The sequence below is a fragment of the Neolamprologus multifasciatus genome, chromosome 18 (genome assembly GCF_963576455.1).
Source record: "Neolamprologus multifasciatus chromosome 18, fNeoMul1.2, whole genome shotgun sequence".
Taxonomy (NCBI): Eukaryota; Metazoa; Chordata; class Actinopteri; order Cichliformes; family Cichlidae; genus Neolamprologus; species Neolamprologus multifasciatus.
This window is the reverse complement of record NC_140456.1, coordinates 12,219,418-12,239,760: the sequence shown is the minus strand read 5'-3', so window position 1 is coordinate 12,239,760 and position 20,343 is coordinate 12,219,418. Positions and strand designations below refer to the sequence as shown.

At 38.3% G+C, this 20,343-nt stretch overlaps 2 protein-coding genes across 3 annotated transcripts; one reads left to right on the top strand and one right to left on the bottom strand.

Moving 5' to 3' along the window:
• Nucleotides 1–268: 268 nt before the first annotated feature.
• Nucleotides 269–13,064, top strand: ndc1 (NDC1 transmembrane nucleoporin). Of its 2 annotated transcripts, XM_085140435.1 has the most exons (18): nt 269–402; nt 2,767–2,887; nt 2,966–3,067; nt 3,508–3,682; nt 3,772–3,898; nt 4,409–4,517; nt 5,371–5,422; nt 5,526–5,658; nt 6,044–6,136; nt 6,235–6,316; nt 6,602–6,763; nt 6,886–7,137; nt 7,366–7,478; nt 7,882–7,932; nt 8,505–8,568; nt 8,660–8,760; nt 8,988–9,148; nt 9,252–13,064. In XM_085140435.1, the coding sequence occupies exons 1-18, from the start codon at nt 364–366 to the stop codon at nt 9,313–9,315; spliced, it is 2,001 nt and encodes a 666-aa protein (XP_084996561.1). In that variant the 5' UTR covers nt 269–363; the 3' UTR covers nt 9,316–13,064. The 2 variants fall into 2 exon arrangements, with proteins under 2 accessions (XP_084996561.1, XP_084996563.1); XM_085140437.1 differs by lacking the exon at nt 7,882–7,932.
• Nucleotides 11,613–19,660, bottom strand: dcaf8 (DDB1 and CUL4 associated factor 8). Its single transcript, XM_085140438.1, has 13 exons — nt 19,399–19,660; nt 18,825–18,898; nt 18,640–18,735; nt 17,823–18,478; nt 17,162–17,302; nt 16,974–17,068; nt 16,611–16,721; nt 16,336–16,466; nt 15,789–15,896; nt 15,520–15,650; nt 15,187–15,306; nt 14,360–14,476; nt 11,613–14,062 (listed from the first exon to the last, which is right to left on the bottom strand). The coding sequence occupies exons 2-13, from the start codon at nt 18,859–18,861 to the stop codon at nt 13,955–13,957; spliced, it is 1,851 nt and encodes a 616-aa protein (XP_084996564.1). The 5' UTR covers nt 18,862–18,898; nt 19,399–19,660; the 3' UTR covers nt 11,613–13,954.
• Nucleotides 19,661–20,343: the final 683 nt, after the last annotated feature.

The window sequence follows — 20,343 nt, the reverse complement described above, 5'->3', positions numbered from 1 at the left end:
TGACAATGTTGTTTTAATAGCATTTGCATAATTTAAACGTAACCTGATTTTTAGGATCGGTGAAAGTCGACCTTTCAGGAAAACATTTGTAAGCTGAGCTTAATGTAATGATGAAATTTAACGTAGTGTACGTGTGCCAGTCAGTGAGAATTTATATGTACAATCTTTAGTTCAAGACCCAGAGTTAAATCCATATACTGAATGAATATGAAACGCTGGCAGCAGGCAGGAAGATGGACAGCTTTTAATCGGGGTCCTTCAGAGGTCCTTTGAATGCATGTGGCGCGATATGGGAAACTGAGGCGTAAATAGTTTTGATTGTCGTTTTCTTCTCAAAGAGAGGCATACATTTATCTAAACAACATGTTTTCTGCAGAGCAGAGTTGCTGGTTTATCCGCAAGGTGAGTGTTTTTCATCTGACACCAGATGGCTATTTAGAAAGTGATTTTTCGTGTCTCCTCGCTTGCTAAACTTAGGTCTGTTTATGCTAGCTTCTTTGAATGCAGCTAATGAACGTCTTCAGATTTTATATATTTAAAATTAACTTTAAAAGTGTTTACAGAAAGTTGAGAAACCGAGGTGCGAATGGAGGCTATTCAAATAAAATAAAGAAACGCGAGCAAAGTAAAAGGGGAAAAAAGTGTCTTTACAAATATGAAGTTAGTAACAACTATACAGATATGTAAATTTCACACGTTAAACCCGACAGTTAAATAGCAACTTGAGTATTGCGTGTTTTCTGGTAGCAAAAACACTAAGGAAGATTAACTTAGTGATTATTTGTATTATTTGACTGAAATATGACAATATTTGATTCACGCATGTTGTAAACATTAACGATAGGCATCTGGGGGCTCACACTGAAAGTATATAGGCCTCCGTAGTTTCTACCAAACAATGACAGAAAAAGAATTGTTGATGTTGAATTGAAATGTTTTCACTTATTTTAAATTTATGTTACACTGAATGAAGTGAAGATGTCGTGCCAAAAATTGACTAATGATGTTTCTCTTTCTTTTTTTCTTTTAAATTTATTTATTTATTTATTGTAATGTCTGATGGGCTTTTTTTGGCAAATAGGCTGTACTCAATAGGATTTATGAAGTCGTTATATATATGATAGAGAAATTACCTGTTTTTCATGTATCCTAATGACTCTGACTTATTGTACCTACAATATGTTCTAGATTATAATCAATCCAGTTTTTTTGCCACCTAAATATATTTATAGAGCTGTTATGTTACGTTTGTTGCATTTATCCGCCCCCTCTTGATCAGATCTGCCTTTTTAGCTGGGGAAAATAAAGAATATATAAAGTGACTTTGCCTAAAAAAATGACTGCAGCTTCTATCTTGTGGTAGGAATATTGTTTCCTATTCAAACTGATTTGATGTCTTTCATGCAAGATATGTCTGACAGATTATTGGACAATAAGTCATCTACTACAGTTTAAAGCGCTTTGGGTGCCTTGTTTATAATGGAGCACTGTAACGAAAAATAATTTCCCCTAGGGATCAATAAAGTATTCTGATTCTGATTGAAAAGCACTATATAAATGCAATCCATTATTAAATATGAGTAACCTTTTTTTTGGAAGTTACCAGCAATCACTTTTACCACTAACGTAACAGTCATTCAAAACCACTTTTAAGTTCATACCTACCTTTTCCTATAAAACAAGCCTAAAGGGAAAAACAAACAAACAAAAACAAACCAGCTACCTATATTCAACAGAAGCCACTTCACTGCATTATTAGCAAGGCAAAAACTAAATTTTGAACATAACACCTTTAACAAGGCCTTAACAGTTCCACATGGGTATTACTCTATGAGAAAATTGAATTGCAATGCAATATTGGGAATGTTTGCATCTTAGTTTCAGAATTTTACACCCCAGAAGATATTGTTTTAAATTACATGCTCTCTGGAGATTTCCTTTACAACCTGATTAGCACAGAACACGTTCTGTACATGAATGTGAAATTTAAGCAAGACAATTTAAAAAAAAAAAAGACCTTTTCACATGGATTCAAATTTCTTTTTTATAGCGTTGAATCAAGTGGTTATTCTTTCCCAATACGTGGTGATCAATAATAATAATAATAGTAATAATACATTTTATTTGAGGCCACCTTTCAGAAACCCAAGGTCACCTTACAAAAGAGAAAAATTAATAAAAGGAGCAATAGTCATAAAAATACATAAAATAAGTTAAAATTGCAAAACAGAACTTGACAACAGATAAAATCAGCACTAAAGCGAATAAGCCAGTTTGAACAGATGTGTTTTGAGCTGTGACTTAAATGCAGGAAGAGAGTCTATATTTCTTATGGTTGGAGGAAGAGAGTCCCAGAGCCAAGGAACAATGCCACTGAAGGCTCTGTTCCCCATAAGACGGAACAGTAAGATGAATAGCAGATGAGGATCTGAGAGGGTGGGAAAGTGGTGATGTGAAGCGGGTCACACAAATAGGAGGGAGCAGATTTATGGATACACTTGTATGTGAGAAGTAAGATTTTAAAGTTTATCCTGGCTTCTATGGCCAACCAGTGAAGCTGCTGAAGAACTGGGGTAATATGAGCTCTTGACGGAGTACGAGTTATGACCCGAGCTGCAGAATTTTGAAGAAGTTGGAGTTGATGAAGGGACCTTTTAGGGAGACCAAATAAGAGGGAATTGCCATAATCAATATGAGATGTAATAAGACTATGGACAAGGATGGACTATATAATGTCTATAATGTAATAATGATTGCTCTGTTCAGGTAATTTGTTGGAGAGCTGCAGCCAGTATTGCTTGGGCTGTACTGTTGTTGCCACCCAGCACAGCAATTTTTGTGTTCCTCAGCAAGTTCAGTGTTCTCCACCCCATCCAGACCATATCAGGTGAGTCACCACACTACATTTTAAGATTACTCAGAGCTGTGTATGAAGCTTACCTTACACTTTTTTTTTAAATTCCAGAATGCTTCTCCATGCTAACAAGTGCAACTGCCATCTTCTCTTTCATCCTGCTGTGTGGAGTGATCATCATGGTTGGTTTCTTGAACTTTGAGTATTACACAGGTGAGTCACAGAGCACTGCAAAACTTTCCTAAAGATTTTCTTAACTACTAACATGTTACGTGGATAGATCATATGTACATTTTCATTAGTGAAGCTGGAATTAATGTCACCAGTTCAGTGTTATGGTAGAGCTTATAATAAATAAAATGCTATCATTAGTTTAACAGAATTAAATAATTTGATTGTGAGTAAGATGAGTGTTATGTTTTTCTTTAAGTTATATAATAAAACAAAATGAAAGTAAAATGAGTTAAGTTTTACTTTCTTTTCAGGACAACTAAAATACCTGATCGTTTAGTACTGGTTCAACACATCCATGGGGCCAGCTATTACTTTAATAAGCTTTACTCAGGTTTTAAATGATAAGATAATATAATGGGTACTCCACTAAAAAATTGTCTGTTATGTAACTTCTTTGTTGTTACTGTTTTTTCTTTCAGTCATTCCAACTATTGCATGCTCGAAAATCGCACTCTTTGGTCAGCTTCTCCACCCTCGACAGCTTGTCAACTCCCTGGTCCACTGCATCATGGGAATGATCGTGGCTTGGTGTTCTGCTGTTACCATTGGATTTAGATACGAAACTCTTGGCCACCCGTGTGCACAGACCGATGGGTAAGTGACTACCACACTAAGCTTTGGTGGTGAGCTTTAAACGTTTCTTCCACAGTTTAACTGCCATCATTTATTTGCAACCCTGACAGTTATCATCAGATGTGTCTGAATGAATACCATCTCATCCTTCTGCTGGGTGGAGCTTTTGTTGGATTCTCTCACAGTCTGCTGGGTGTGATCCACAACATGAACTATGTCTCCTTCCATACTGTTCAGGTAAATGGTGGACTTTAAAATGTTCTTTGTTTATCTGAGATTCTGCCTCACATGTGAAAGTGAATCAAAATTAGTATCCTGACTGCAAATAGCTCCAACATATTTGTCTGAGACAAAACAAGTAAATGAGGTGGCTGTAGCTCAGAGCTGGTCACCTACTGATCGTAAGGTTGGAGGTTCGATCCCTGGCTCCTCCAGTCTGCATGCCAAGTATCCTTGGGCAAGATACTAACCCCAAGTTGCTCTCCGATGCATCCATCGGAGAATGAATGTGGTTAGATAGCACTCAGTTTAGGGTCAGTGCTTGTGAGAATGGGTGTGACTGGGTGAATGTGGCACGTTGTATAGAGCGCTTTGCGTACTCCTGGAGAGTAGAAAAGCGCTATATAAGAATCAGTCTATTTACCATTAAATCACCCCCCCCCCCTTCAAAATAAATAAATAAAAAAAGTTGAAGCTGTCTAGTGTGAGTTAATATTTGTTGTTCATGTTCACATATTATTTCCCCAGCAATACAAATACCTTCGCTTCAAGGGATCTCTTCCTTTGGTGGTTAGGTGCAGTGCCACTCAGGCACTTTACTCTGTCAGGAACTTCATCGTTGTTTATTACTTTTTGGGTAAGTAACTTCCTTATTAATTAAAATGCCATTAATGAAACTTCACCATTGCGCTCTCTCTCTCTATCTCTCTCTCTATCCCTATCTCTCTCTCTCTCTCTCTCTCTCTATCTCTCTCTCTATCTCTCTCTCTATCTCTCTCTCTATCTCTCTCTCTATCTCTCTCTCTATCTCTCTAGCTCTATATCTAGCTCTATATATATCTATATACAGTGGCTTGCAAAAGTATTCAGCCCCCTTGAACTTTTCCACATTTTGTCACATTACAGCCACAAACATGAATCAATTTTATTGGAATTCCACGTGAAAGACCAATACAAAGTGGTGTACACGTGAGAAGTGGAACAAAAATCATACACGATTCCAAACATTTTTTACAAATAACTGAAAAGTGGGATGTGCGTAATTATTCAGCCCCCCTGAGTCAATACTTTGTAGAACCACCTTTTGCTGCAATTACAGCTGCCAGTCTTTTAGGGTCTGTCTCTACCAGCTTTGCACATCTAGAGACTGAAATTCTTGCCCATTCTTTTTTGCAAAACAGCTCCAGCTCAGTCAGATTAGATGGACAGCGTTTGAAAACTGCTGTTCACAAACGCTGTCCATCTAATCTGTCTGAGCTGGAGCTGTTTTGCAAAGAAGAATGGGCAAGGATTTCAGTTGCTAGCTGTACAAAGCTGGTAGACACATACCCTAAAAGACTGGCAGCTGTAATTGCAGCAAAAAGTGGTTCTACAAAGTATTGACTCCGGGGGCTGAATAATTACACACACCCCACTATAGATAGTCTGGATTTTGGCTTTCTCTGCACAACATACTGGAAGTGTTCATTATTTAAATTTAATATCAACAGGGTACATTCCAAGAACATGGATCTGTAAAACACTGAATCTTCACTCGGGCAGGTTAGTGTTATTGAAAATACTTAGCAATGCTTTTTGCCTGATCAGCAGCTGGCCTCGTGCAAAACACTGCATTATCATAGTTACGTGTGATCTACCCTTCCAGCTCTGCCCACCCTCTTGACAGCATAGCTGGATTGCTGGACCTCTCCCTCCTCTACCACCTCTGGATCAGTGCCACCTTTCTCCTCTTCACTTGGTACATCATGCTGCTGCTCTTTAGGATTTTTCTCACTGAGGTATGTATCAGTTAAAGGCAAAATTTAGATCTCTAAACATTTTAAAACCAATTGTGCTGTTTTTTTTAAGTTGTCAATTTAGGTGTGTGTGTGTGTGTCATGTTATATATCCTTCATTCATATACAGGTTCTGCTGACCATTTCAAAATGATTTTGGTCAGTGGAAAACAGTACATAGTAACCACAATAACATCCATAATCAAATCTACACAACTTCTATTTATATTTTTAATAACTTGGAAACACTAGGGGGCAGCAGTGTCAATGCAATGGGTTTCTAAGGACTGAAAAGCATCTTGACTACAGTTTCTAATGAAAGATGATAATAAATAAATAAATAAATAAATAATAAAATGAAATTAAACATAATACATTTCTTCTGTAGGGGTACAGTTTTCCTGTGCAGTCATCTTTTACTGAGGATGCAGACCATTGCCTTCCTAAAGTACTGACTGAAAAGCAGCCAATGCTATTAAAAGTAGGTACAAAACACATTTATATTCTTGCAAGCATATCCATTTTAGGTTAAACCCCACTGATCACCAAATTCTGGTGCTCTCTTTTCCCAAATTTCAGTTCCTAGCTTTGCAGGACTTGGCTCTGTTGTCTCAGCATTCTCCATTACGACGCTGTGAAGTCTTCAGTCTGAGTCAACCAGGTCTGATCACAGTTTCTTTGCACAAAAGAAGTTTTTATTATTTCTATAGCTGTATAGCCCATTCTTCTGATTGTGACATCAAGCATATAATATGTAGATTTTGGTAGTCAACTGTCGAGCTCCTTCTGACCTCACGTCCAACAGATAAGTTAAATCAATCACAAACATCAAACATGCAAGGCAGGAGCCATAGTTCTTTTGTTAGAATAAATCTTGATGCATGTCAGATATTCAGATTGTGCTTTTATCTAGCTCAGGATGTATTCCTCATTTATTTATTCCCAGGTGGACATCCTCATAACTGGAATGCTATCAGTAAAGAGTGCCTCTCTCTGCTGGCTGATCTTACCCAGAGACTTGTAGCCTATCATGACACTGTAGCAACCAATGGCAGGGCCAAATCACTGTCAAGTGGGAGTGAAAGGAAGACCTCTTCTGAAACATCAGGTACATTAGTATCACAGAAGTGGCTATCCATGTCAGCCAACTGTATAACAGTATATTAACATAGTGTGAGTGTGTTTATGGCATGTATGTATATTTAAATTTTTTTGTAATCCTAACCTCAGGTACAGAAGATTTCATGAGTCCAAGGCCTACCGCTTTTATGAAAACTCCAGCTTCAGTCTTCGCTCGGTCCATTGCTGGAGGCCAGCAGAGCCCTCTAACAGCCCCGTTCACCCCTGATCTGGACAGCCCTTTTATGTCTCCTGCACTGCGGCGTCTTGCTGCTCCTGTGGAGCAAGGCTCACCTTGGTACGGCACAGTGCAGAGCCCCCACATCATGAGGCGAGTGCCCAAACTCTGGTCCACATCCACAGGTGAGTAGGGAATAATGGGAGCCGTCAGGTCATTCAGATCGTACAACTGCAATAAAATGCAATGTTAGACAAAAGAGAGAATGTGTTGACTGGTACAGTTCCCTTTCTTCTTTTTTTTTAATGATGGCATTTTTGGGCGCAATGAAGTGATACTTTTTTACTTTGGTTGGTCTGATAGGTTTATCCATTTTTGGGTACATTATAAGCTTTAAGCTTCTGTTGATACAGATTCCCAGATTAATGGCAGTCCCCCGCCATCACCAGCTTCAGTTCCCAGTGACAAGCAGGAACCCTCCAAACCAAGTTTTCTGGCTCAGTTCCTCCAGAACAGAAGAGAACAGGTACTAAAACCTTGTCTCAAAGCCAAATGATAATGTGTTTTTGGTCCTGCTCTGTGCTTCTGACGTAAGGCTTTTCACACTTATTAATTCAGGAATAATATAACAGGAGTCAAGTGCTGTGGTCTACTTCATCCAGCTTTTCTAGTTTTCCAAAAGCCTACAGTCAGGGGTGGACAGATGTGAAAATTAACAGGGATATCACAAATTCAGACGTAAGGTTCTGGGAAATGTGTCAAATCGGGAGCCTGTTTATGGATATTGTTAGAAGTGTGCTTTTCCTTTAAGTCAGGGTCTCGACCCAGAGTTAAGTGTGAAAAGCTAGTATTTGTGTTAGTCTCTGTCTTTTTTTTCTTTTTTTAAACTTTATCACCAAAACACTTCTACATTTAATTGTCTCATTTAGGTTAAAAATTTCTTGGCAAAGCGAGTGCTGATAGTGTATTTGTTTAACAAGGTAAGAACGTGTGGCATGTGCATGCTGTCTCCCTTAAACTTCTCCACACTGGGGGGCTCTGGCATGCTCTTATCTGGCTTGGTAGATTTTTGTCTTCTTTTTTTTTTTTTTTTACAAACCTAGCGTTTAGCCATTAGCCATTACTAATTTATCTCCTGGTTCTGGACCTAATGGTGGAGGCATTACTAATGCATCTCTTTTCTATCCATCTTGCTCTTACAGTGAGCATACTAATTACCTTTAGAGCTTGAATTAAGGGGTCATGTGACAATCAGTCGTAGTGCTTGGAGTATATGCTTAGAGATTTCCTTTTTCTGATCACACAGTGAGATTATCAGAGAAAAATCTCACGACTTGCATTTCCCTGCTTCCTCTGTATAGAAACTAGTGTGGTTAGTCTACTTTCTGAGGTTTATGTATATTTCTTTTAATCACACTTGCATGCTGTAGTGCTGTAGTGTAGTAACACTAAGTGTGCCCCACTAACAACTTCCTAATTTAGCATTCTGAGTCTGCATCTGTTAATTTAAAGGGAAAAAAAAAATCCTGCTAGCTAACATTGTGTGTTGCAGCTCCCAGAAGCCTCGAGTCGGGCTCTCTTTGCTGACAGTCAGGCCCACATCTGGGCTTTAGAAGGTAGGAAGAAACTGTGAATACTTACATTTGATTTGAATTCAATTTCCATCCCGCATATTCATTTATTTTCTTTGATTTCCCTCCATTACAGGGCTGTCTTACCTTGTTCAAGCCTCATTCTCTGAAGATCAGTTTGGGGTTGTGCAGACTACATTACCCAGCATCCTCAGCTGCATGCTGGTCTTACAAGAGGTAAATTACAGTATATTATTTTACCTATACTGGATATACTTGCTGGAGATTTTCTTGTGCTCCCTTAAAGTAGAAACAGAAGAACAGTAGAAACAACTGTCCTAATGGCTTTTCCATTAGGAAAAGGAGACCATTTTTAATAGGGCTCAGTTTACTATAACGCAGGTTGAGCACAATGACCATTTTAAGTAGTACATGTACAGGACAGTTGTCCTTCTCGTCTGCAGGCTGTCGATCGACACTTCAAGCTGCCCCATGCCTCCAGTAAGCCTGTCAGGTCGACCAGCAGCATGGGAGACTCGACATACAAAACGCTGCGCTTTGCTCTCAGGGCCACACTAAAGACTGCCATCTACAGGATAACAACCACATTTGGTGATCACTTAAAGTAAGGCTGCTTACAATTTAAAATCTGAGTAGTATTTTGTGTGATTAGAAAGAAAACTGCATGCTGAGTATTATAACCCTTGGTGTTTTTGTTTGATCCTCAGTGCTGTTCAGCTGTCTGCAGAGCATCGGAAAAGATTGCAGCAGTTTCTGGAGTACAAGGAGTAATGTATTTGATGCTGGCCGTGCCTTGAGATTCTTATCGGTGTGATTTTTGTGCATAAAGATGTCAACAAATGAAAGGCCATGATAGTGCCTCTTTTAATATTTATGTCTGCACTATACCGTGGGATTATATTTGATGGTTGAGATCACATCTCTCACATGCAGGAAGCCAAACAGACCAACTGAAACGGGTGGAAGGACTGTTATCTCTTGTGTTTAGGAGATATTAATCTACCCTACAGTGTAAGAGGCTCAAAATAAATAAATAAAATTGTTTCCTCACAAGGAAACGTGAGAAATTCATATACGACGTTTGTTGATTGGGATGAGTTACAAAGGGCTCTGTGTGCATCATCATCTTTGGATTTCATATTTCAGCTGCTGTCCTCTTGAGTAATATTTTTGGTGTTGAAAAGAGATGGCATGAGTGCTAACGAAGAAGCTGTCTTTGTTTTGTAATGAGCTTTTTTTTTTTTTTGGCTTCACGGGTCTGAAATGGATTCTGAACATGCATTTTCATAGATCCGGTTTTGAGTCTAATCACCTGCCTAGAAGAACTGATCATCTGTCTGCATCAGCTCAGCAAAATACATTTATAAATTAGACACCAGCTTTTGTACATGTTACCTGTTTGTATGATTTTTTTTTTTTTTTCATGATAAATGAGGTTATCATGTGAGAGGAACAGGTTTGGTGCAGCAGGTTTTAAGCCTGGATAAATGTTGTCACTGCCAGAATTTAAGTTTCTGCTCAAAAAACTGTTTAAATAAAAACACGTGAAGATCCTTTCTCTGGTTTGGAGAAATGTGTGCTTGTCACAGGCGTAAGACGGAGGAGGTAATTGAAAGGAAAGACCATGCCAAAGTTGTCAAATATATGATGAACAAAAAGTGTAGGAGTGGAGACTTCAATCAATGCTTCCTGCTCAGGGCTACTTCCCTCAGTACTGAACCCTCACACCAGAATCCCAAATTATACATTAGACAGCAGAGGGCTTTGATTGTTGTGCAGACTGGCTACATATGGAAGAAAAATGCAATTCCATTAATTAAACTGGAGGAATTGTGAGTTCTCTTTGTAGGAGAAACCTATAAACAATAACTGAGCTTTTTTAGAATACAGCCTAAACAGCATGAAACCTGAGACTGCAGCAGCTAAATGGAGTTCAGCAATTTTCTAAATGTAATAACAGATTACAATTACAGATGGAAATCAGCAGGCAACACTATGTTGGTACTAATTTCAATAAACTTGAGTACAAAAGAGAGGGAGACACGCTACAATCAATCTATGAAAACACGTTTTTATGGATTAAAAAATTATATTTGGTTTTCATATGTATGTATTTTCAGTGATATCAACTTTAATAACAGGAAATTAAGTAGGCATAGAATTATTTTCTTTCTCTCTCTTTTTGCTATATGTTTTAAGTATATTTGACAACAGCATAAGAAAACTGGAAATTCTGTTATTGCTGTGCTACCCCAATATTTTTAGTGGCCACCCCTATGAAAAAGTTCTGGAGGGTCTGTAGCTGGGAATCTCATCAATGTAGAAAAAATCATAAAGAAAAGAGGATATCTTAAGATTCTGAAAGATCTTGGAGTCAGCAAATATGGTCTAGGTCCTCACTTTGTCTTCCTACAACAAAAAAACACAACTAGTATGTTTGGAAAAGTTGTGTTTAAAATAAATTCTCTGTTTAACATAACTTTTTCAAAGGCAGGCGTATAACTCTGTCCTCATCTGTGCATCTTATTTTTTGCCAACTGTTTAAGATTCATTATAAGTTAAATTTTTTCATATTTTAGCAACATTAATGGCAATTTAAAAATCAATCTGTTAATAAACAGCATGATATTCATGATTGTACTACAATCATGTTTTATGCCCTTCTAAAATCTATGCAGCCATGGACCAATTTACCTGAATATGAGAGTCAAAGTGATGATATTTTAGATTGTCTGTGTTATTTTCATATTTGACCGAGCATCAATGAAGTGGATGAGTACATCATTAGAAACTAGTAAACCTTAGCAATGAACATTTAAATGAGACAGTTTAAAAAGAGCAATAGTGGTTGAAACATTCAAAACCTAAACAGGTCTCTGTGTGTCTTTCACAAAGCTGGTGTACAGCCCCACTGTTTTTTAATCACCCTCCTTTACAACCACCAGTTTGCTACCACGAGACACAAAAGAAAGATCTCTGCAAATCCAATGACAACATTTTAAACACACACAATAGGGCAAGCAAGTGTTTTAACAAATGCAAAAGAATGAGACCATAAAATGACAACATCAAGAGCACTGTTTTTGTTTATTGCACGAATCGTACTTATTTCCAACTGAACTGGTAGAACGCAATATTAGGCAGTGGTGGGAAAAAAAAAACTGTTCATCAAAAGCTGTAATATGTATACAAGATACCCAAAATAGCCAGTGGGAACATCTGGATAGAACTGTCTCAAATCATGGATTGATATCTAGAAAGGAAACACTGCTTTTTGTTTCTCTGGGAAGAAAAAAAGTCAATACTTGAAATGATAGCAGTTCTGTTTATAACAGAGATGTCATAAGAAGAGGGAAAAAAACAAAATGGTCATGTCAAGACATGTTTTTCTCTGGATTTTAAAAGTATTTTGTCCTCATATAGAATATAAACCTCTGGATCATTACCAATCAAATGTTCTGACATTTTTTTCTGAAGTCGAACAGCATTTGCTAAAGTCGTTTTTTTTTTTGTTTGTTTGTTTTTTTTACAGTTTTAATATATATTTATATATATACATATAAATTCAACTAACTACAGTTCTCATAGAAAATGAGAAAAGCTGGACTTTTATCGCTCTCACACAACAAATGACTGGCAAGCATATTGACTCTGCTCCTCCCCCCATCCTCATCTTTGAGCTGCTGTCAACACAGCACAGAGACAGGAGTGATGTGCTGGCTGCTAACACCCGACCTGGCTCAGGTGGAATTCATTTTTAAACCTTTTCTTTTGTTGTTGTTCTTGCCATAAGCTAGATGATACATTGGTCAGGCTTATTAAATATACTAAATGTGAAGCTAACACCATCAGGTACTTAGCATAGTTTTATACAAAGGGGATGCAACCCAGGGATGTGGCTAGGCTGGGTCTGTCCAGAGATAACCAAACCAACTAATAAGCACTAAGTTATAACACTGTATGTCAATTCTTTAAGCCAAATCTCAAAGCCTAGAAAACTTCCTTTCTGGTTACTCTCCACCAACCTCAGTGACAATTAAGATTGTCATACAGCTTAAACAAACAACATAAAATGTGATAAGTGGAGAGATTCAAATGTGCTGCTATGTGGACTGAACCAGGCTAGCCATTTCTCCCTTGTTCAAGATTCATGGCAAGAAAATGAAAGTTAATGTCCAAATTTCTTTAAGGAACCACATAAACATCTGCAGCCCTTTATCACTCCCATCTCTATTGGCTCTTAGGCAGTGTTTCAACTGCAATTAATCCAGGTAGTTTCTGGCTCTTTAAAATGACAAATTCCCCAACAGAGCCCCAAATCAGTCCGTAATCCTACACATATGCTGAACACCTTCTACCTCTCAATTTCTGTGATCACTGAGAGGCGAACTAAATAGAGACTGAGGGAGGAAGAGGAAGAAAGAGGTGAGGAAAGGCTGGTCAAAACAAAGGAAACCACCTCTTCTCAAGTCATGAAACACTTAAGTGCAAAACACCCCCGTCTCAGAAAAAAAACAAAACAAACATAAAAAAAAAACCTAAACTGGATTTTCCTATCACACACTCAGTGCACATTTTGTCTGTGTCTCAAACTAAAGCATCCCTGATTCAAAGTGCACTCAGTAGTGATGGGGGCAGATGATGGAAGGAGGAGAGGAGGGAGTGGCTGAGGGCAGCATGTAGGATAATGCAGCACGTAGAGAGTTAGTACTTCTCTGGGAGCAAACAAGTGATAGATGCAATCAGCTGTTTGAGCTAACAGCCTAAGAATCAGTATGATACTGGGAGCGGGGGCCACTGGGCTCTCCCTCAAAGTTCAAATCTTAAAGGAAGTCACATTTAGGGGATGGCTTGAGTGTATAAACCCCTCCTCAACACAGAAAGGTCAAAAGCAAGAGGTGTGTTACTAAGAGAAAGGGGATTGTGTGCTGGTGATGTATAGCTTACTACAGGTTGCCTAAAGCTGGAGGTACATGTTGCCATATACACACAGTACATCATTCTGGGCCTAGACAGAGCATTTAATTGATGTATGGACAGCCAAGGACCTCCAAATGGTTCATAGGGGTGTAAAAGCAGTTACTAACCTCACCTCTTTGAAAAAGTCTCAAAAAAACAAAACTAGAAAGGGATTCTGGAAGTGTGTCTGTAGTTGCCATATGCACACTCGTAACTGCTGAGAAACCTGGCGCTAAGCATCTCTGTCACTATCACTCTGCTTCAACAGTATGTTTAAGTAAATGTGTGTTTATCTGTGTTTGTGTGTTAAAAAAGTCTGTGGCTCGTCAGTGTTTGAATGTGCCAGTGTGTCAATAGTGCTTGCCTATGTGCATCAATTCAAGGGCAATAAAGTGTGTTTATGTATGTGTGTGTGTTTATGTGTGTGTGTGTGTTTATGTATGTATGTGGCTCATGATGACATGCACTGGACGTGATCTGGACCTCCGTCCTCTTCATCTGAGGAATCTGGAGAACTCCAAGAATCATCTGTGTCTGCATCTGCACCCTCACGGCGGGCCTGGATTTGAGCCAGAGAAAAGTGACAATGAGCAAGTTAAATGAGTCACATGCAAACATCCCATCTGTTCTTTTCAGAAAACTGAAACATTTTCAACATATTGGATTGGTACTTTTTCAGATTTTCGTCCAACATAAATTATTTTTGCAGAGACATTACATAGATGCATTAGAAAATTGCTTCCCTAAAGACACTTTTCATAACTTTTTTTCAAAAATATTAACTCTTCCCTGTCAATCCCTGTCCAACCCCCACCCCCCAAAAAAGAAAGTAATTTTGGACTTGTTGAGATCTCACCCTTGCAGGTCTTCTGTTTCTCATGTGTCTCATCAGGAACCACAACAGCTGGGTGTCGTACTGATCGCCGTGGCGCACACTGTCCTCGTCACGCTCCCGTTTGTTTTTCTTCATTACCTTTTCGAACAAAACAAAACGAGTGTGAATATGGAGGACAGAGAGCGTGTAATATTAGCTAACATGTCCATGTCCTTGATGCAAAGAGAGTATATGTTATAAAGTAAGATTTAATACAATTATATTACCACTGAAATTAATTTAAGACCAAGAGTAGCTGTTTTGTTACTGGTTGTTTAGCCAACATTCATCTACCCATTACAGTAGGTTAAATCCTTCATTACCATTTGTGAACCAACTAAATGTCATTTGCTGATCTCTTTCTAAAGAATTGGTGTAACGCCTCTTCCAGACCAAACAAAAACAAAAAAACCCAGCGGCCTAACAATGCAGTCAGATTTCCCGGAAGGAAGGTCTAAAGGTACTGTATGATGAAAATTTTCAATTATCACAGTGACTAATAAATAAATAAATAAATAAAACAGTTATAACATATCTGTTTCATTCTGGGTGTGAGGCTTCCATGTTTCAACGTTGGTCCTCTAATGCTAGCAACTGTACAGATGAAATTAGGTCTGTACACATTAGGTTTTACAGTCAAACAGGCAAATGTGTTGGTGCACATTTACTTCCGTTTTCACTTTCAGTAGTTTAGATAGAATCTTAAACTGGATTCATTAAAAATCTGTGTGAGTATCTGCAATATCGCAATTACATCATTGTAAAACATTCATTTGTCTGAATTCACGCAATAAAACAGGACACAATACCTCTTTGAGACCCTTGAGTCCTGTGGGGGTTTCAGCTGTGGGGGCCCACAGTTTGATGTCATGATCCAGCCCACTGGTAGCCATACCTGGCAGATGTGGATGTGGCTCCAAACAGTTCACCTGTGGTTTTCAAAGGTCAAACGTACAGCAGATAACACATTGATGTTCTAATTTATATAAAAAAATGAAAACTTAAAAGTATAAATACATAAGTCTGATGCTGCAAATTGCTACTAAAAACAAGTTATTGGAGTGAACCCTTCAACATCTAAAGGGTCTTACAAAGTTGTCTCATTCAAAAAGAATCTGTGGTACTTTCCCACTCTGACTCACCACTCCTCCTCGGTCTCCCTCCATAAACTGGACAATACGAGCAGAGTATTTGTCCCATAGATAGATGTGCCCACAGTCGCTGCCACTGACCACAAACTCACTGCATGGCCCATAGAAATTTACCCCCTTCACTGTGAGCAAGAGGTAATGAAAAGAGAGGATGGTATTATATCAATGCCAGAAACTCAAAATGACCTGCTGACAGCTTTATTTTGTAGAGTTGTCTATACCTTATACAGCTTATTTAAAATAATTTTAAAAAGTAGTACCTGTGGCATTATTGCGGTGACCCTTATATCTCCTGAGATAGTCTGCCCCATCACTGTGGTCGGAGTCAAACAAGTAGATGTCTTCATCATTGTAACTAGCCAGGAGCTCTGGACATACAGAAAATGTCAAACAGCCATTTGCTTAATTTCCTTTAATGCAATAAAGGCAGAAGCTAGTCATGACTTTCATAACTTTTGACTATACACACATCATTTATATATGCCAAGCCAAAAGTTGATAAATTGGTGTAATTGGCACTTTATCTGACCTTATTGGTTTTCTACAAAAGATACACATTTCAGAAGAAGAAAAATCCTAGAATTTTAGTCAGTGAGCTAACTCCTAGTTCTATTTCAATGTCACTGAGATTGCTCAGTGGTTGCATCACATCACACAAGAAGGGAAGAGGTTTGAACTTAAAAAAAAAAAAGGAAAGAAAAAAAGACTAGATCGAGGAATTATCAAGGGTCTGTGTCCTTATTTTTAAGAAATATTTCTAAAAATGTTCATAATAGAATAAGAAAAGAATGAGAAAACTTATTTTACCTGTGCCATCGTGACTGTACACAAGGCAGGTTATGTTGGTTTTAGACTCACTGGATACCAGATGTGAGGGACAAAACTTTTTCAGTACACCATTGTTATCATTTTCATTAATCTTCCTCTGGTCATAGATCCTAAAGAAAGTGAAAGCAAAATACTGTGAGAAGAGAAAAAGAGTCAAAGAATAACATTTAAGTGACAAAATTGTATCATACCACAATGATAATGGATTCTTTAGAGTGGGGAAAAAAGCATTTTTACTATTCCCTGGTTCATACCTCACATACTGATCTCTACCGCCAACAGCAAAGTGGTGTGTCTTTGCTGGGTTCACAAAGATGGTGTACAGCCCCACTTTTTTATCACCCTCCTTTACAACCACCAGTTTACTACCACAAAGATACAAGGAGACACAAAAGAACACCAGTATTACCACTGATCAACCTAAAAATGTTTTATCTGTTTATGTGTTTTGCTCACATGGTGCGCAAGACAGTTTTGTCAATCCACAGCAAGTCTCACTCTACACTCACTGTGACAAAACTAGCTGAATGTGGAACTTAATATCACTTAGCTGAGAGCCATTGCACAGAATTCAGTTATGTGAATACATAATGATAATAAAAAATCTTGACTCTTACTTGGCAGGGCGGTCTAGACGCAAGTCAATACCAAATACAACAGCATCCTCTCCAGCTGACAGAAAGGAGCAAGGTGAATCTGGCTCAAGGGCCAGCTAAAAAATACAAAACAAAAAATTGATATGATACCAATTCAGCTGTCTCTAAGAGTCTTAAACACCACTGGACAAAGATTTCCTCTCACAGACCTTGTGTGCAGCGCCTTTATGCTGTGCGACCCGTTTCGTGTTCTTGCAGCGCTGTGTGGCAGAAAGCTCAGCCACTCTGATCTGACCATCACGAGCACACATGGCCAAGGTGGAGTCCCCACTGTGAGGCAGGAACTTTGCCTAAATTAAAGCCAGGGGTAGCCCAATCATGCATTTTATAACCACAATTTAACTTGGTCACCTGGTCACTTTAATCTGTCTTGTAAGTTTTTTTTTTTTTAAATAACGGATTATTATAAAATAATAAAAACAATAAATAAATCATCAAATAGAAATTTACTGCTTGTCTCTAATGTAGTTTTGTTTCCACATTCTACTTCTTTAACACTGTTTCTGTGGTATAATGATTATAGCTTCTTATAAGAAAAAGTCCCAGAAAGCTACTTATTTTGTCTCAACAGATGAAACAATCAAATAAGAGAAGAAGAGAATATTAAACAACTACTCAATAATTTAAACATTATCTTATTAACTCTTGAAGGAAACTGAAGTTTTTATAACATTAAAAAACCCGCAGCTTGTTCCTTCTGCTGTATAGAATACTCTAACACATTACTATATTACTAACATTTATTTGGAAAAATAACTAAAGGACTAACTAATAATGAACCTCTACTGTAGTCCTATTTTTGTGTTTTACCTGAAAGACATTGCTCTTGTGTCCACTGTCAAACTCCAGTTCAGCACGACGGATGGCCCAGTCCCAGATCACCACACGCAGGTCATCGCTGCCTGATGCCAGGCGTGTGCCTGATGGATTGAAGTGCAATGTGTTGACACAACCTGTATGCCTCTCTAATCGGCCTTGGAGCTCCAGCCTTTGCACGAGGCCACGAGCCCCACACACGCGCCTCACAAACTGGTGTGAGTCCCTGCCGATCTCTCTGGAGCGCAGCGAGGGTACCGCCCGCCACACAGGACCACGCATGTCACGGAGCTCTGCCCCGAGCCATGCCTCCATAGCTTCATCATCATCGTCGTCGTCGTCATCATCTTTCTGTTCTTCTTCATCATCATCATCATCGTCGTCATCATCATCTGAACTTGAGGAGTGGTTAGTGCCGCCGCCAGGTCTGTTTCTCTTTCTAGCTGCCCTTTTCCCACCATCTTTTTCTTTGGCCTTCTCTCGCCTTCCTCCCTCGCTCTCCCTTTCACCATCCTCAGTTAAAGAGTAGAGGCCGCTGCCGTCCATGCTGTCTGTATCTTCATCCTCTTCTCCCTCCCTGGTTGTGCCTGTCTCTCCTTCTACATCTGGCATAGATTTGTCTCCAGATGCTTCAGCTGTTTCTTTGGGAGCTATGGAAATAGAAAAGCCCAATATAAGGTTAAAGCAACACTGTCACATAGGGAGATTCATAAAATACATAAAAAAAGACAAATATGTAGATGGTTAGTCATATATAGTAGGAAAAACTCATTATGAAATTTTTCCACCATACTAAAACTATAAGAGTTACCATCTTGAGAGGAAGACTGTGTTTGCCCCTCTTTGCTTCCAGAGGCATCCCCCTCTTTGTGTTGGTCTTCTCCAGGCTCCTTTTCTTCAGAGCCACCTATTGAAGCCAAACATTATATCTGATGACTGCTGCGGAGTATGACACCATGCACTGCTGTCATTAGTATATAAACTGACTTGTTTTACCGTTAAGCACCGTGGATTTGCCGTCAGCCTCAGCCATTGTATCTGTGAAGTCCTGCGTCGACCCGAGGTACAACCTCGTGTTGGACACAAAAACAAAATTAATGGTGCACTGACAACTACTCAAAATCAGACTGGACAGTTTGTGTGCTATAAACGAGGCGACGCCACGGCTTTCATTTGATAAGCTCTTGCCAAATAGCGACTTGACACTATTTGCAATAGGGTACAAGTTACCTGTTAGCCCCGTAGCTTCCAAACTAACGGTCTGGCTAATTTTACAAGCTATACACCGCTGCATGTAAAGATATAAACAAACTAAGTCGTTTGTTAGCCGAATCACGGGCCTGTTTTGCTTTGTGATATTTAACTATGTATTGTCCTGTATAAAAGAACTGCTTGACTGCCTGACAGTTATTACCATAAGCTAATGCTACCTAGCAAACTCGAGGCTAACAAATGTCGAAACTAAAACACAGTTTTCTAAGTTGTGCTGCACAACTAACCAGCTACTGGTCAAAATGCAAACAAGCGGCTAGCATTGCTTATACTCGCTAACTAGCACAGCTAGCGTTACCTGTAGTCGAAGGCCCGACGAGGCGTACTTCTTAGTTTAGTCTTAATCTTTATTGCAGATTTATTTGCTCCACCTCGCTACTCAGCAAATGAGCTAAGTGCCTTGACTAGGAACTCTATGACGAAAAACACACGACATGAGGAATGCGTGCATAAAGCTTTTTTGAAAAGGCAGACTATATTGCGAGCTAGCTGCGTTCACATAGGATTGCCTGCTCTGTTTATGTTTTGACGGTTCAGCTTTTTCTTTTTTTCTTTTTTTTCTAGTTACATTTCCGGTTTCGTGCTCGCATGTTTTTTTTCTACCGGAAGTTTGGTACGCAGAGATTAACCATCGGCATCAACAACGATAATAATAATAATAATAATAATAATAATAATAATAATAATAATAATAATAATAATAATAATAATAATAATAATAATAATATGAACAAGACGATATGCGCAAAAACCTTTGTCCTGTAGTTGCTGAGACCACTGGGATGGGTCATATTGACTGATTACAGTACAAGAAACAGGCAGAATCTCTTCTACAGCACACAAAGTGAGATTATCTTTAAAAAAAAAAGCCAGGAATACAATACAAGCTATTGAATGAGAACAAGTTATATTTCATATCAACGCTTCTTTTCCTTGGCAACAGTAATAATAATAATAATAATAATAATAATAATAATAATAATAATAATAATAATAATAAATAATAATAATAATAATAATAATAACAACATTGATGATGATAATAAAAATAAGAACACAATAATACTTAAAATTAGTTTATATTTAATTCAAGTGAACATCTCATTTATTGAACATCAGCAAAACGCAGAATTTGCAAAACACTGAAAAGAAATTGCAAATGTTTAATAATTTCATTTAAATGTTTTTCTATTGAACAAAATAAAAAAGTTATTAAGGTCAAGACCAATTGCAAACAGCAAGA